This window comes from Heterodontus francisci, chromosome 11, assembly GCF_036365525.1.
Source record: "Heterodontus francisci isolate sHetFra1 chromosome 11, sHetFra1.hap1, whole genome shotgun sequence".
Classification (NCBI taxonomy): Eukaryota; Metazoa; Chordata; class Chondrichthyes; order Heterodontiformes; family Heterodontidae; genus Heterodontus; species Heterodontus francisci.
Genome location: NC_090381.1, coordinates 44,097,003 through 44,115,619, shown reverse-complemented (window position 1 = coordinate 44,115,619; position 18,617 = coordinate 44,097,003). Strand labels below are relative to the sequence as shown.

General features: G+C 40.9%; 1 protein-coding gene across 1 annotated transcript in view; it reads left to right on the top strand.

Annotated features, from left to right (window-relative positions):
* The first annotated feature begins 5,357 nt into the window (after positions 1-5,357).
* The window catches only part of efhd1 (EF-hand domain family, member D1), a 150,155-nt gene continuing 136,895 nt past the window's right edge, over positions 5,358-18,617 (top strand). Inside the window, exon 1 of the mRNA XM_068042066.1 lies at positions 5,358-5,728. Within this exon, the coding sequence (XP_067898167.1) occupies positions 5,433-5,728 (296 nt within the window). The 5' untranslated portion in view covers positions 5,358-5,432. The remainder of the gene's footprint in view (positions 5,729-18,617) is intronic.

Sequence of the window (18,617 nt, the reverse complement as noted above, 5' to 3'; positions counted from 1 at the left end):
CCCATCTTCGTCACTGTCTCAGGCTGAGCTAAACTGTCAGAAACCTTGATGTCCATTTCAATCACAAGCTGGGTTTCTGATACCTCATCCTCTATCAGAAAGATCATCTACTTCCACCTTCATAACATTTTACACTTCCATCCCGACCTCAGTCCATCTACTGCTGAAACCCTCATTCATGCTTTTGTTACCTCCAGACTCAATAATTTCAATGATCTCCCAGCTGGGCACCCATCCTTCCCCCTCCATAAACTTCAGTTCATTCCAAAACACTGTTGACCATATCCTACCCTACACCAAATCCTGCTCATCTATTGTACTTGTCCTCTTTGTCCTATATTGGTTCATGGTTCTTCACCTCAAATTTAAAATCCCTTCTGAGCCTCAAGTGATAGAAATCCCTACCTAAATCCCTTGGCCTCTTCAACTTCCAATTATTAAGCTTTGAAATGAACGTTATAAGGACTAACTGCTCATGCAAAGTGTCATTTGGTGTTGAAAAGACCACAGCAACAGAATTTTTTTTATCTGCCAATGCCTTTATTATCGCTAGACTTGATTATTGCAAGGCACTCCTGGCCAGCCTCGCATCTTCCACTCTCCATAAAACGCTGCACATATCCTAATTCTCACCAAGTCCTGTTCGCTAATCACCCCTGTGCTCATTGACCTACATTGGTTCCCGGTTGAGCAATCCCTCAATCTTAAAATTCTCATCCTTGTTTTCATATCTCTCCATGACCTCAGCCCCTGCTGTAACATCCGCCAGCCCTACAACCCTCCACGATCTCTGCACTTCTTCAATTCTGGCCCCCCAATTTTTATCTCTCCACCATTAGCGGCTATGCCTTCAACTGCCGAGGCCCTAAACTCCTGAATTCCCTCCTCAAATCTCTCCACCTCACTATCTCTCTTTCCTCCTTTAAAACACTCCTTTTTATTTGGTAATGCTTCAGTAAAGCATCTTGGGAAGTTTTTGCTATGTTAAAGGTGCCATATAAATACAAGTTGTTGTCATTATCATGGCCTGATATTCTGTCACAATTTATATCAGAAAGATTCATAGGACAAAAAGTAAAAATAAAATTACTGCAACAGCATATGCATTTATGCACTTTGCAGCTGGAAGCTAGAATTCAGGTAGGAGAGGGGGGCTGTTGGCCTAGCCATGAAAATCTTTAAACCAAAGGATGAGTCATCTACTATATGGGTCACAACTTTGGGACACAATGGTTTATTAAAATTAGTCAATGAGAAATTTATTTATTAATAATATTACTGTTTTTTTCCCTCAGCAGCTACTAGGGCAAATCTCTTACTATAACTGTACTGACTGATTACCAACTCCTGGAATACTAACTCAGCGCTTTCAATATGAAATTTAACCCATGCCTAAAAATGCGTGAAAGGTATTGAAGGGGTAATTCTACAATCTTGTGCTGACAGCCGAGAACTGTGTTCATAGGCAGCATGGGTTGGAAATTGGAGCTATAGTATTTTAGCCCTATCTCCAGCCCATCCAACATGTGAGCACTGGTTTCTACTGGGAGTACGGGTGAATGAAATTACATCTAAAAAGCAGACTGGCATTTATATAAAGCCTTATGACCTTTCTCTGAAAGATGTCAATTTTTTTCATATACAATTAAGTGCAGTGGCTCTGCTATGTAAACAATATGGCAGCCATTTTATAAACAGGAATATCCCACAGGAGTGAGGTTAATAGCCAATGGATTTTTTTTTAATGGTGTTGGATCAGAATGTTGATCTTTAAAATTGGGAGAACATGCTGTTTGTCTTAGAATAGTGGCATTGAATCTTTAATCTCTAGAACAGATAGGTGAATCTGAGTTTAATGTCTTATTTAAAGGACAGCACTCCCTTAGTACAGCCTAGATTATGTATTCAAGCCCTTAAATGGGGCTTAATCTCACAATTTTCTGTTGGAGGCAAGAGTGTTTGAGCCAAATAGACTATCAAATTAGAACATGGTGGTCATCTTATATGCAGTCAAGTCTCTTATGGATGGATGATGAAAACATCTGGCAAAAATAGGCTGAGACATAGGGATAACAAATATTGTTAGAATCACTTTTCTAAGCTCATAAAAAAAGGATTGAGTGTCAGAAACTATCTTCTTGGTAAATACTAATCAAAAGTGTCTTTAAATTTCAACTATACCTTACAATGCTTATTAGCTGAGATTTTGCTCGAGTCGCTCTGAACAGGCTCCAGAAGCTGGCCGAGCGCGTCTACCCTGAGGCACAGTGTGGCTTTCGTGCAGAGAGATCGACTATTGACATGCTGTTCTCCCTTCGTCAGATACAGGAGAAATGCCGTGAACAACAGATGCCCCTCTACATTGCTTTCATTGATCTCACCAAAGCCTTTGACCTCGTCAGCAGACGTGGTCTCTTCAGACTACTAGAAAAGATCGGATGTCCACCAAAGCTACTAAGTATCATCACCTCATTCCATGACAATATGAAAGGCACAATTCAACATGGTGGCTCCTCATCAGAGCCCTTTCCTATCCTGAGTGGTGTGAAACAGGGCTGTGTTCTCGCACCCACACTTTTTGGGATTTTCTTCTCCCTGCTGCTTTCACATGCGTTCAAATCCTCTGAAGAAGGAATTTTCCTCCACACAAGATCAGGGGGCAGGTTGTTCAACCTTGCCCGTCTAAGAGCGTAGTCCAAAGTACGGAAAGTCCTCATCAGAGAACTCCTGTTTGCTGACGATGCTGCTTTAACATCTCACACTGAAGAATGCCTGCAGAGTCTCATCGACAGGTTTGCGTCTGCCTGCAATGAATTTGGCCTAACCATCAGCCTCAAGAAAACGAACATCATGGGGCAGGATGTCAGAAATGCTCCATCCATCAATATTGGCGACCACGCTCTGGAAGTGGTTCAAGAGTTCACCTACCTAGGCTCAACTATCACCAGTAACCTGTCTCTAGATGCAGAAATCAACAAGCGCATGGGTAAGGCTTCCACTGCTATGTCCAGACTGGCCAAGAGAGTGTGGGAAAATGGCGCACTGACACGGAACACAAAAGTCCGAGTGTATCAGGCCTGTGTCCTCAGTACCTTGCTCTACGGCAGCGAGGCCTGGACAACGTATGCCAGCCAAGAGCGACGTCTCAATTCATTCCATCTTCGCTGCCTTCGGAGAATACTTGGCATCAGGTGGCAGGACTATATCTCCAACACAGAAGTCCTTGAAGCGGCCAACACCCCCAGCTTATACACACTACTGAGTCAGCGGCGCTTGAGATGGCTTGGCCATGTGAGCCGCATGGAAGATGGCAGGATCCCCAAAGACACATTGTACAGCGAGCTCGCCACTGGTATCAGACCCACCGGCCGTCCATGTCTCCGTTATAAAGACGTCTGCAAACGCGACATGAAATCGTGTGACATTGATCACAAGTCGTGGGAGTCAGTTGCCAGCATTCGCCAGAGCTGGCGGGCAGCCATAAAGACAGGGCTAAATTGTGGCGAGTCGAAGAGACTTAGTAGTTGGCAGGAAAAAAGACAGAGGCGCAAGGGGAGAGCCAACTGTGCAACAGCCCCAACAAACAAATTTCTCTGCAGCACCTGTGGAAGAGCCTGTCACTCCAGAATTGGCCTTTATAGTCACTCCAGGCGCTGCTTCACAAACCACTGACCACCTCCAGGCGCGTATCCATTGTCTCTCGAGATAAGGAGGCCCAAAAGAAAATGTCAGGTAGTGTTAGCTGTGGCTCAGTGGATAGTGCTTTTCCCTCAGCCCCATAGCCACCCCACCCTGCCCCTCTTCAGCCCAGAATCAGAGATTGTGGGTTCAAGTCCCACTCCAGGATTGGAGTGCAGAAATCTAGGCTGATACTCCAGTGCAGTAATGAAGGGAGGTGCTAACTTCTGAGTGAGATGTTAAAATGAGGCCCTATCTGTTGTCTTCCCAGGTGGATGTAAAAGATTCCATGGCACTATTTCAAAGAACAGCAGGTGAGTTATCCCTGGTGTCCTGTCTAACATTTATCCCTCAATCAAAAACAGACTGTCTGGTCATTGCCACATTGCTGTTTGTGGGAGCTTGCTGTGTGCAAATTGTCTGCTGTGTTTCCTATATTACAACAGTGAGTACACTTCAAAAGTACTTAATTGGCTGTAAAGTGCTTTGCGATGGCCTGTGATTGTGAAATATGCTATATAAATGCAATTCCTTCTTTTTTCAACGGGTAGCCTCTATAAAATTATTTCAATTGATGTTTACAACAATTAGTGACGTAGATCTAGAGAAGACCCATTTCTGAAAAGAAAAATGTACCTAATTTGTAGATTGAAGTGGGCAATCAAAAGTTTTGGAATCACAAGACTTCTTTGAATTTGTTATCAAACAATAGAAGGATCTACTCAAAGATGTGATAATTCTGAACTACTCTTCAAGAAAGGCTCTAGCAACCCACAAATCCACAAATTTTGGTAGAGCAGAGTTTTACTATTTCATTTCAAATCATTGTAGTGTAATTTTTGCATTACTTCCAAATTCTGGGGGGTGGGGGAAGGGGGGAGTCATCCACAGGTCAAGGTTAGATGTTTAGATGTAGCTGGTGGGGGTGTTCACCCTGGCTACCTTCCTCTCTTCCGTAGCTAAGTCCATGCTCATGTAGCCCTGGAGAAAGAGCACATGGTTTCCTCTCTGCCTGTCTACCTCTCTCCTCCTTTAAGTTGCTCTTTAAAACCTGCCTCTTCGACCAAGCTTTTGGTCACTTGTCCTGATATGTCTTTATATGGCTCAGTGTCAAATTTTGTTTAATAACACTCCAATGATGTGCCTTGGCCTATTTTACTACATTTAAAACTCTGTATAAATGCAAGTTATTGTCCTTGGGATCTTGTGTGCAAATTTGACTGCACACTTGCCTACATTGCAACAATTATCACACTTGAAAACCATGTGAAGTTCTTTGAGATATTTCCCAGACCTAATAAGATATAATATAAAGACTTATAATTTAATGGCTCTATAGTTTTGGAACAGAAAATTATTAACTGTGGAAAACAAACAAAAAATAATTTTCTCCTCATTGGGCTTCATCCATGATGTAGATAAAATGCCTGCATGTTCTTTTTTGAGGAGGTAGTCACCAGGATCTTGTTTTTCGAGATGTTATCACAAACAAACGTACATTAGCGCGAATCCCCAAGTTAACATAGCATTCTCCGCTTCCCTTCCCCCAGGTCATGCTGATTGGGTACTTGAGGACACAGCGCTGCTACACATGAGCCTTTCAATTGGTTTGTGAAACAGTCAGTCAGATTGGCTCCACCCTCCCACCCCCTCTGTTATAAAGCAGGCGGTGGCTAGGAGTTTAATAAGTATTTGTAAGTTTCACAGCTTGGTGTATCAGTTTCAGGAGGCTCTTTAAACACACACGTGGAGATATGGCATCTGAAGAGCTAGCCAAGAAACTCCAGCGACGGCTGATGTTGGAGATGTCGACAGAGGATGCAAACGGCGAAATGCTCGAAAATAACAATTATATAGATATAGGTGTAGACACAGAGGAGAAACCAGTCACAAGCAATGCAGACACCGAGCTCTCCGCTAAACTGACCAGGAGACTGGGTATCAATGAAGGGACTACGGAGCCCAAGCAGGCTAAAGTTTTTAACCCTTACACGGAGTTCAAAGAATTCACCAGGAAACAGATCAAGGACATGGAAAAGATGTTCAAGCTGTGAGTACGAGTTATCCTGTGAATTTACATTTAATTTCGATATCCACTTCTGTTTTCAGATCAATGTCTTGGCTAAATGTTCAATATGTAAAATCTGAGCGTGATTAGTCTGGGAAAGTAGTGATTTATACCTGGGTTGTTTTAAATTGGTGGGCATTCGCCCTTGTATTTCTAGTGTTGGAAGACGTGGAGATATTTCCAATAGTTAAATGAACATTGAAGGTGTTTTTTAATGCAGCAAATGCTGCGAAATAAAGTGCTGCTAATCCAAACCCGCTCCAATGGGAGTTTAAGGCTCCGTCCGTCAAGTTTCTGCGATGGGACCTTTCTGCTTTTATAGTGAGCCTGGACTGGGCAAACCAAGTCTCAAATTGTCTGTCTGGGTACCTCCAAATCCTCCGAAAGTGCAGGGCGTTCAAACTACCCCCGCGTCCGGTGAAGCTGTGGTACAATGCGGGTTCAGTGCATTGGTACTCAGCGGATTGTAATAAAGAAGCACCTGCCCTTTAATAAATGATGGGGATTGTATATGAAGCGTGTAGATGTTTCTCAGTTACATAACTGGGTTCTCTGGACGAGGTTTTACTTTTACCAGGTGTCTGCTACATTTTCTAGTGATTTTTTTTTTTTGTTAAATTTCGAATCACTGAATTGTTACAATGCAGAAGGAGGCCATTTGGCCCATCGTGTCTGCACCAGTTCTCCGAAAGAGCAATTCACCTAGTGCCATTCCCCTGCCTTCTCCCTGTAACCCTGCACATTCTCCCTTTTCATATAACTGTTTAATTCCCTTTGAATGTTTCAATTGAACCTGCCTCCACCACATTCTCAGGCAGTGCATTCCAGACCTTAACCACTCGCTGTGTAAAAAAGTTTTCCCTCATATAGCTTTTACTTCTCTTACCAAATACTTTCAATCTGTGTCCTCTCGTTCTTGATCCTTTCAGGAGTGGGAATAGTTTCTCTCTATCTACTCTGTCTAGACCCTTCATAATTTTGAACACCTCTATCAAATCTCCTCTCAGCCTTCTCTTCAAGGAAAACAGTCCCAACTTCTCCAATCTATCTTCATAACTGAAGTTCTTCATCCCTGGTATCATTCTCGTGAATCTTTTCTGTACACTCTCTCTCCAATGCCCTCCCATCTTTCCTAAAGTGTGATGCCCCGTACTGGACACAATACTCCAGCTGAGGCCGAACTAGTATCTTTATATAAGTTCAACATAACTTCCTTGCTCTTGTACTCTATGCCCCTATTAATAAAGCCCAGGATACTGTGTGCTTCATTATCTGCTCTCAATCTGTCCTATCACCTTCAATGACAATGCACATATACACCCAGGTCCATCTGCTCCTGCAACCCCTTTAGAATTGTACCCCTTATTTTATATTGTCTCTCCTTGTTCTTCCTACCAAAATGAACCACTTCACATACTGTGAAGTTCAAAGTATCTGCATTGAACTTCATCTGCCACCTATCTGCCCATTCCACCAACTTGTCTATGTCCTTTTGCAGTTCTACACTCTCCTCCTCACAGTTCACAATGCTTCCAAGTTTTGTATCATCTGCAAACTTTGAAATTGTGCCCTGTACCAAGGTCTAGGTCATTAATACATATCAGGAAAAGCAAGGGTCCTAACACTGACCCCTGGGGAACTCCACTACAAACCTTCCTCCAGCCTGAAAAGCATCCATTAACCATGACTCTTTTTGTTTCCTGTCACTGAGCCAATTCCATATCTATGTTGCTACTGTCCCTTTTATTCCATGAGCTATAACCTTGCTCACAAGTCTGTTGTGTGGCACTGTATCAAATGCCTTTTGAAAGTCCAGGTACACCATCAACTGCATTGCCCTCTGTTACCACCTCAAAAAAAAACTCTAGTAAGTTAGTCAAACATGATTTTTCCTTTAAGCAATCCATGCTGGCTTTCTTTAATTAACCTGCATTTGTCCATGAGACTATTAATTTTGTCCCAAATTATTTTTTCTGAAAGTTTTACCACCACCAAAGTTAAACTGATTGGCCTGTAGTTACTGGGTTTATCTTTACACCCTTTTTTTGATCAAGGGTGTAACATTTGCAATTCTCTGGTCCTCTGGTAAACCCCCCGTGTCTAAGGAAGAAGGAAGACTGAAAAAATTATGGCCTATACCTCTGTGATTTCCACCCTCACTTCCCTCCATATCGTTAGATGCATCTCATCTGGTCCTGGTGCTTTATCCACTAAGTGCTGACAACCTATCCAATACATCCTCATCAATTTTAGGCCCTTCTCGTTTCTGAATTACCTCCCCTTTCACCATTGCCTGGATTGTATCTTCTTCCTTGGTAAAGACAGATGTAAAGTATTCATTTAATACCTCAGCTATGCCCTCTGTTTCCATGCGTAAACCCCATTATAGTCCCTAATCAACCCCACGCCTCCTTTTACCCCCTTTTACTATTTATATGCCTTTGAAAAACTTTGGGATCCCTTTCATGTTAGCTGTCAGTTTCTTTTCACGCTCTCTCTTTGCTTCTCTTATTTGCTTTTTCACTTCCCCTCTGGACCTTCTATGTTCAGCCTGGATCCCAATGGTATTTTCTACCTGGCATCTGTCATAAGCACATTGTTTTTTCTTTATCTTAATCTCTACCTCTTTTGTCATCCAGGGAGCTCTGGATTTGTTTCCGCTTCAAGGGAACATACCTTGACTGTGCCAGAAGTATCTCTACTTTGAAGGTAGCCCATTGTTCAGCTATTGTTTTCCCTGCCAACCTTTGACTTCGCTTTATTTGCCCCAGCTCCATTCTTACCTCATTGAAGTTGGCTTTCCCCCAGTTAATTATTCTTACTCTGGATTGGCTTTTTCCATAGTCAGCCTAAACCTTGTGATACAATGATCACTGTACCCTAAATGATCTCTTACTGATACTTGATCCATTTGGCCCACCTCATTCCCAAGAACCAGGTCTAGCAATGATTAACAAGATCCTGCCAGTTTTGTACAGTGGTCGCTTGCTGCCGTGAAAACTTTCTCATGGTGAATGATGCAGAACTGAAACTAGCTCTGGGCAGTGAGCAGGTCGGAGACTTCTTTGTAAACTGGGCGGCAAAGTTTTCTTCGTCCCTGTGACATTCCGATTTCAATGATCCAAAATCGGAGCCGCTAACTAATATGTGCCCACTCTCTTTGTGCTGATCTATTGTGGGTAATTTAAATTAGATCAAATTACTATTTTCCTGCTCTCCTTAACAGTGATGTGTTACACATCGGAGCTTAGACCGGGCACAGATCAGCCTTGTCTGACCTGTTTGCCATTGTACATGCAGAATTGCTGTTGATGCGAATCAAACTTCACGCTATTTCATATTTCTGGGCGTTCTTTCAAAATGCCGGTTCCTGTATGATACAGTGAACACTATTCGAGGTCCAGCTAGGCACTTGGCGGCAAGTATACAAGGGCTGCGTCATAAAGTCTGCCTTCATTGAGTTTATTTTTTTAAAGAAAAGTCCAGATTCTGCCATTTGGTCTCGCTATAAACATTATATTCATCTTTGGAGTACACGTGTTACTATTTATACTGAGAAGGCCAAGAGGAGATTTGTACACGTTTAAACCATGAAGGGTTTGGGTAGATAAACTGTTTCCAATGGAAACAGTGTTGATAACCAGAGGGCAGAGATTTAAGATTGATAAAAGAACCAGAGGCAACATGAGGGAAACTTTTTTGACGCAAAGAGTAATTAGGATTTGAAATGGATTTTCTGATGGATGCACATTCAATAGTATCCTGCAAACGGGAACTGGATAAATAATTGCAGGAATATGGGGAAAGGGACTAACTGGATTGCTCTTCGAAAGAGCCTATACAGACTCCACGGGCCAAATGGCAGCATCATACTGCATTATTTTGTTTCTCTAAATACATTGCTTAGCAAATGGATATGGTAGTATAGTGGTGATATTACTACTAATCCTGGAGGTATGAGTTCAAATCCCACCATAACAGCTGGGGATTTTAAATACAGTTCATTAAACCTGGATTTAAAAAAAAAGCTGGTGTTCATAACAATGAGATTACTGGATTTTCTTAAAACCCATCTAGTTTGCTTATTCCTTTTTTAATAAAGGAAATCTACTGTTCTTAACTGGTCTGGCCAAACTATGACTCATGACCCATAAGAATGTGGTTGGTTGATAACTGCCCTCTGAAATGCCCTAGCAAGCCATTCAATTGTAGTTAAGAAGGTGGCTCACCATCACCTGCTCAATGGTAATTGGGGATGAGCAATAAATGCTGGCCTTGCCCCACATCCGAAGAATCAGTTCAAAAGAAAGTTGCTGTCTTTGTAGTGGATCTGTGCATCTGACTGAATTCTTCAGAAACGTTTGAGATAAATAACTTTTTTAAAAAAAAAAGCTTGTTTGCTCAAATTTAAAATTCCCAGCAATTCTTCTTGTCTCTTTTTTTTTAATTGAATATTTGAAATTCCAGTTCTGGGGAGATTCTTTTCAATTTTAAATCCAATCATGCATCCCAGTGAAACAGTTATACAACTGACCAATGAGTAGCCAATAGATAAACTAATGCCAACTTTCTACATTTTGAGCATATACACGTAAATCACCTGTATCTATTCTGCACTGTAGCATTAATGACCTGTTCATTCTGTATACAGCTAAGGTGTTAAGTGGTGTTAAATGTATTCACGTCTGGTGGTATTGCTGGGAAGTGGTACAGTGAAATGGCTTACACCATTTGTGATTCTTGACTAACTACATAGGCGATCTACATCCACATTACTTCAATGACAAATGAGATACTGTGTAACTAACTGGTGCTGTATTCTTAACTGCTGGCAGGAATAAAGCCTCTCCTACCTGCATAGGTCTCATTCTTTGTTTCTGTGACTCTTGGCACCAAATTGTAACTTGGTTTGTTCTCCAATACTCATAGAAATTTTTTGTCCTGCTCCCCTCTCTCCTTCTGCAAAACCCTCATGTCTACTGTCTGACTTTTGGGTTTATTACTAAAATGAGGATATCTCTGCCTTTCACTAAAATGACCCCAGCCTCAGATTTCAATCTTCATCTCTGTTCTCTCTGTCCCCTCCTTGTCTGAATTCACTAACTTCTTGTCCCCTTTCACTCTCTTGTGTTTGACCTTGCCATCTCCCATGGGCACAACTGCAGAAAGCTATCTCCAACCATGCCCTTGTATTTCCCTCCACTCACAGCCCACTTCCATTATCCCTGAAAAATTCTCCCAAGCCATTTTACAACTGCACTTTTAAAATCCTAACACTAGTTTTTGGTCTACCATTCAGAGCAGCACTGCAGCCACTGATTTCCTCATGTCCACCTTTTGTCCTCGTCATTGAGAACACACACAATCCTTGGCTTCTCCACTGCTAACAGTCATCTTCAACCCCTCCCCTCCCCTCCCCCAAATAAGAGGAGCTTGTAGTTCTCTTCACTTAAGGTTGAGATCATCTGTTCGTGTGTGTCCCTCTGTCCTATTTTGCCGTGAGATCCTATTGCTCCCTTGACTCTTCTCCCATGAAGCTGCTGATGACCTGTGCTGAGTGACCATTGTATATGATTCCTTTTTTTTCCTTCATTTCAAAACTGCTGCCACCATTTATAAAAAAAAAAAATCTTCAACCCCATGTCCTTGTAAATTACAACCATTTCTCCAGCCTCTTCAGTTTTGAAAATGTGTTGCCTCCCAAATCCATGACTTTTTTTTTGACCACTCTTGTTTGAGTCTGTACAATCAAGTTCTGCCTCTGCCTTGGAACTGAACAGCCCTAATCCAAGTCTCTCAGAACATTCTCTCTAGTTTAGTTTAGAGATACAGCACTGAAACAGGCCCTTCGGCCCACCGAGTCTGTGCCGACCATCAACCACCCATTTATACTAATCCTACACTAATCCCATATTCCTACCAAACATCCCCACCTGTCCTTATATTTCCCTACCACATACCTATACTAGTGGCAATTTATAATGGCCAATTTGCCTACCAACCTGCAAGTCTTTTGGCTTGTGGGAGGAAACCGGAGCACCCGGAGAAAACCCACGCAGACACAGGGAGAACTTGCAAACTCTACACAGGCAGTACCCAGAATTGAACCTGGGTCACTGGAGCTGTGAGGTTGCAGTGCTAACCACTGTGCTGCTTGTAACATTATCTCTCCTCGACCTCTCTGCAGTCCTTGGCGTGGTTAACGCACCATCTTCCTCAAACACCTTTCCTCCATTGTCCAGTTCAGTCTGATTTGCCTCACACAATCCTTCTGATATGTCTTCCTTTTTCCTAAACTGAGGATACCCTCTGCTCCCCCTTCAGTAGTTAACCATGCCCTTGACCGTGTCTGACCCATTTCCTGCACTTCTGCGGTCACCCCTTTCCCTAGCTCCCAGAACCGTGACATGGTTTCCCTTGTCCTCACTTTCCACCCCACCAGCCTTCACATCCAAAGGATCATCTTCCGCCACCTCCAGCGTTATTCTACCACCAAATGATTCTTCTCCCCTCATCTGTCAGTATTCTGAAGGGATCATTCCCTCTACAACACCCTGGTCCACTCCTCCATCATCCTGACATCTCGTCACCTTCCCATGCAATTGCAGGAGGTGTAATATCTGCCCTTTTACCTCCTTTCTCTTCACTATCCAAGGCCCCAAACACTCCTTTCAAGTGAAGCAGCAATTTACTTGTAATTCTTTCAATTTAGTGTACTGTATTCACTGCTCACAATGTGGAATCCTCTACATTGGGGAGACCAAATGCAGATTGGGTGACAACTTTGCAGAACACCTCCGTCTGCAAGCAGTAGCCCGAGCTTCCCATTTTAATTCACTACCTTGTTCCCATGCCAATATTTCTGTCCTTGGCCTGCTGCAGTGAACCACAATGCAAGCTTGAGGAACAGCACCTCATCTTCCAATTAGGGATTCTACAACCTTCTGGACTCAACATTTGAGTTGAACAATTTCAGAGCATGAATGCCTTTTATAAAAAAAAAAAAAAAAAAATTGTTTTGTGTTTTTTATTATTATGGTATTTTTAGCCATGGGCCTGTATTAAACTTGTCTCTCAAGTTTCTGCTTTTGTACAGAGCTGTTCCTTATTCTGCCATTAACACTCTCTGGACTAATGGTTTGTCTTTTAATACAACTATTAGCACTCCCTTCGCCTTTGTTCCATGACATTTTTGTCATTTAATCTCCTGCCCTCTGCCCTATCACACCTCTTCATTTGCTCAAAGCCGATTACATTTCTAACCTTTGCCAGTTCTGAAAATGTCACAGACCTGAAACATTAACTGTTTTTCTCTCCACAGATGCTGCCAGACCTGCGTATTTCCAGCAATTTTTGTTTTACATATTCCCAGCAACTGCAATATTTTGCTTTTATATTATTGCCTCACCTGGTTCCACTTTTACTAATCCAATTGTTTCCAGAGCATCCCCAGCAATGACTGCTCTTCCTGCACCTTTTCTTCCAGAGTCTCAAGGATCTCTTCTTGCCCCCTCCTCTTCCAGACATGGAATTAAATTCCACATGTATGCTAACTACATTTAGCTATACCTCTGACTCCTCAACTGCCTCTGTTGTCAGATTGCATGTCTATCATAATGGTAGCATGAATCACAATTTCTTCAGTTAAACAATAATTCCAAGAGCTGTTAATATGAATAACATTGACATGATTGCAATCTTGAAAGTTACTGCAATGTTCTAGAGTTGTGGCTTTAATGTTGCCTAGTCAAAGTTGTGACAGCACAATCTTGATTATTACATAAAGAGAGATGAATTTCACAACTTCGTTGTCTTTCGGCAAGTTGTCTTTTTACATAATTTCTTATCAGAACCTGTTTTAGAAGTTGAAGTCAGTAGCTTATCTTAAAAATGTACCTTTTTATTGTTTTAGGCTTCAACACGTCAGATCTGAATTCTAGATTTGTTACATATATTGAGATCGGGAATTGAAAATGTGTAATTCTGTAATATGATTTAATGTTGCTGCTTATGAAGCAATGGGCATTGAAAAGTACATAAACTGCAAGCTCTAGTAAAATTCTTCAGATTTTTGACAGCTTTCCTATTGGAGGGAAAATAGCTACTGATGGGATTTTCTTTTAAGGAAAATCCAGCTCTCAACTTGCATTTACACATGAAACACACTCCTGTATCTAGTTCCCAGCACTCGTTCTGTAAACATTCCATTTACACAAGAAAACCAGTTTGAAAGTGAATATTTGAGTGAGCAGCCTTTGTCCCCACATCACAATGTCCTTCTGCTTGAAATGCATAGGGTAGCGTATAAATAACACACAAAGCTCTTCAGTTTTGAAACAAGTTACACTTACTTCTCTCGTTCATTCTATTCAGAGCGATTGTTTTGCACAACCCCCCAGGATTTGTGTAATTTCAGCCATGGATGTAATGACCAGATGACAAAAAGGAGGCATATTGATCAGTTCTCAGATGTGGAGTTTAAAATCTTTGTGTGGTTTGCTAAGCTATTGAATTAATAATTAAGGATTGGATTGTTTTGGGACAGAAAACTTGTGCTGTACAAAACTTTTCACAATCAATATTACTGATAGTTATTTTTTAAAGCCTGCTGTCAATTATTTGCATAAAATTTTAGCCTTATTACTGCTCATTTATTTTACCAGGCTTTTGCTGATTAGATCAGATGATAAATTACTGTTCCCATTGATGAGGCAGGCTGTATAATTTTGAAAATAAGCACTCCATTTCTGAATCAAACAACTCTCCTGCTTTTGTTTTATTTTCCTATGTGTTATGCAAAAATAATTCAGCCAAAATATATAACATATATAGATTGTAATGTGCTAATCTTATTCCAGTTATGGAATTTGGTTTGTACAAAGCTCTGGCCCATGTCATTTTTGCCTACGCTTGCTATTCAGCCGCATCTTGTCAGTCCACAACAAAACTCACTTCTACGAATTCACACTGCCACTTGTAAACCACATGTGCAAATAGAAAATATATTGAATGTACTGTACTCAAAACGGGGATGTTCTGTATTATTGAAATACATTAGTGCTTAGAATATGGTAGGTTTCTCTGGATCTGACCTATTTTTGCTGAATTTGAGATGTTGGCCTTGTTGTTCAAGGCATGTGGTCATACTGAGGGTGGGGGAGGATGCTGTTGGAAAAAGATACTCCTTTGCTCTCCCTGCTCAGTTGCCATGCCCCCAATTATCTATAAAATGTTCCTTTATTGCATTGTTTGTATTTGAAAAGTTGAGGTTTGACTGGACCAGTTCTGATAAAAGGTCACAGACCTGAAACATTAACTCTGCTTCTCTCTCCACTGATTCTGCCAGAGCTGCTGAATATTACCAACACTTTCTGTTTTTATTTGAGGTTTGACTGGTTCAGGTTATGAGAAAAAAAAAATGTTCACAAATTGGAATTGTTTGGTAGTTAATTAAAAAAAAAAATAAAACCTGTTGGTGCATTTGACAGTTTGGTACACTTTTTAGGTAAGTGTTGGTGGCAATAAATGTTTGGTTTAAATTTGCTAGTTTCATTACTCCTGTATATAAATTGGTATTGCTCAAGAGGTATTAACATAACTTACTATGGCAACAAAATTGAACTTGAAGTGGATCTGACTTCTTAACAATGCTAAACTTTGGAGTGTAAATCAGGTATCAATGCCTGAACTGGCTAGTGTAGTGTGACTGCATCCTCCCTGGAATTTGGCTTCAGTGTCCAGTTGGGTTCTGATTTCAGATTCAGGCTGTACTTAGTGCAGTTAGTATGTCGGTGTAAAGTGAAGCAGGTTCACAACCACACTAATACTGTAGAATAAATGTATCTTTTAGATTTGTGAAGTGATATTCCTGAAACATGGCAGATTTTCTCTGCCCACTTTAAGCGGCTCTTAATGCTCTAATTGTATTTTTCAACTTTAAACAATGTTGAAATTATGAACCTGTTCGTGCCATCTTTAATCTCTGGGCAAGCGATAAAGTAGATCTAAGATTGAACCAAGTGATATCTTAATTAGCAGATGATCCTAATATAGGAGGCACAATAAATAATTGAGGACTAAAGAAGCTGTACGAGGAGATTGATGTCCTGCAACAAGGACCTTAATTTGTAGTACCCAAGTCGAATTCTATTTTGCTTATCTTTTAGGCTCTGTGGTTTATAAGGAGTGAATAACTCAAATTCAACTTTTGCTTTTTGTACAGTCACATTTAGTGCATAATCTCAAGTTACAGTGAAAAGGTGGTGTGATTTCAGTACTGAATTTTGTTTTACAGTATTAAAATTCGACCATTTAATGTGTAACTGGAGTCAATAAGTATATAATCTATATCTACCGATCAGATTGGAGAGGGTGGGTTTTAACTTGAAGCAAAACAGCTTTCCTCTTCCCCCTCTCCAGTCTGAAAATCATGATTTATTGGATTCAGAATAAAACTTTCCATGATGGAATTTGAACACATCTCAAGGTTGCTGGTCCAGTATTATAACCAGCACTCTCCTGTAATTTTTCATGGAATAATGAGGTTGTTACTAATGCTTAAGTTTTTCCCCAAATTAAATCATGAATCAATGGCCTTACTAATAATCAATCTAGTTTCAGCCAAAAACTGAAAAGCTATTTATCTAGTTATATTTTATTTAGATTGGCCATTGAATTCAACTTTTTTTAAAAGACCAGATCTGAATGTTCATGCTGCCTTATTAGTAAAGGATTAAATTTATTCCTTTTTAAAATTATCTTTATTATAATAAACACTCCATTTTTGAAGTATGTAATTGCTTTATCATGAGGCTTGCTCTACTGTGCGTTTACGTCGGGGTGGGGGGAGTTCTGCTCTTCAATATGAATAGCAATGACCATGTGTGTATCCAAATTGTTTATAACCTCAAATTTTCAAGTCTTGTGCTGCCTATCCTGAGTCCAATGTGTTCCAATGTTTCCTCTTATGTTGTATATAATCACCGGGGAAAGGACTTCAGAAAGGAAAAAGGAAATGAGGAAAAGGCAGTTCAAAATGCAATTCAATCTTTTGGATGGTAGTATGGGTGTCAGTGTCAACATTTTAAGGAGGGAGGTTCAATGTGTCATTTTTCTTTTTCCTCCTCCTTTTCTTGCCCTGGCTCCCCAAAGCTGATCCAAAATGCTTAGGATACAATTCATACCTATTGTTTTTCATGGTGATCTTTGGCTCTCAGCCTTACCAAGGGGAGGGGATATAAAAATAATTGGAGTTACCCAAGCCATGTTGTCCTATTATGGTTGGCTTCAGAGTGGCTTTTTGGTGCAAGTTACTAGTCGGCTTTGAGGGGAGAAGGGAAAATGTTTTTTGCAAAAAATGCAACTGAGTGAGATCCTCCATTTCATGAAAACTCTGAAATAAAATGAGATTGGGGCTAATGATTAGCACTGCTCCCCTATTAGGAGTCTCTGGAAATCATAGAATAATTCAGCCAGGGCAAAGTCAGATTTACCCCAGGGAAAGACTATAATCTACATAGGCTCTAGCTCTATTTCCAGGTTTATCAATAGCACCTGGAACACAGCCCAATAAATCTTGAAATAGATTTCTGTATCTGAGCTATAATACTGACCAAATGTAGAGTAAATTCAGTGAGTAAAATCACAATATATAAAGATCCTGAAGTAATGTACGGACAACCAATTATTGCCTCAATGCTACTAATAAAGGAGCAGCTAATGCCTAATGGACATGGAAGTTTTTTTTTTTGAAGTATAATTTGTGAAAACCTGTTCCAGCACATGGTTCCAAAATTGGAGCTCCCCATAAAAGAAACCTGAGTTTTTAGGCAGGATCTTTGCTTCAATATGGGGTTTACCAGCTCCCAAGCTGTTTTAGGGAAGGTCAGATTGGGGGCAGAACATCTACCTGCCCACAAGCAGCGGGTAGCTAGTTAAGGTCATATTAAGGCCATGGATCAGAGGCCAACTGGAAAATTCAAGTCTCTTAAAAGTGCTTGTCTGTCTGTCCCTCCCCTTTCCCCCCCACACCTTCAATGGCAGGCTACAGCTCCTTTCTTTGCTGAAGGGTCTCCTATTGGCCCTCCAGCTTTTGAGAGCTTGCTTGCATCCTAAGTTGCACTACAAGCATGCCCTCTGGCCACTAATTGGCCAATCAAGGCAAAATTCTCAGGTGACTGTTCCCGATACCATACAGGGTCGTGAACTACATTTGACCCAGATGCCAGGTCCTGACCCAAAACGCAAAATCCTTCTTTTTTCTTTCCTTTGAAATAAAGCTGGCAGAACAATCCACAAAAACTTGCGCTACAGACTGATTGCTGTCTTTCCTCCATAACCCTAAAAGCAGAAGTGGACGTGTTATCAACTATGCAATTTGCTAAAGTATTCTCAACTTGTGAAATTTTATACATGATCCAATTGTTCGGCAGTCTTCACAATGGGTATTAAAGGCATTGTCCAGCGCAGTTACTCCTCTTCTCTCCTTCATCTAACCCACTCAGCACAGTTAAAACATCTTGTAATCGAGTTCCTGCTCTTCACCAAAGTGAAGTGTAAGTCTCCATTTTCTAATGTAACATTTTAGCTTCATTTTAATATTGAGGCAAATTTATAGGCTCTAGTAGAAGTTTCCTTATTTTAAAATGCCTTTCAAATCCAAATAATGTATTTTTTTTCCCCTTCCTCTGCCAGTACAACCTACTCACTTGAACTTGTGCAACTGCAAGCAGAGTTAAATAACAAACCTTGCCTGCCATAACTGGAATGGCCATCAGCCATTTGATCCACTTTTAAAACCCCTTTTTAAAAGAATTAGTCCAGTGACCTGCATTTAGTCCTATTCTGTTCCTTCTGGTTGGAATACATCTGC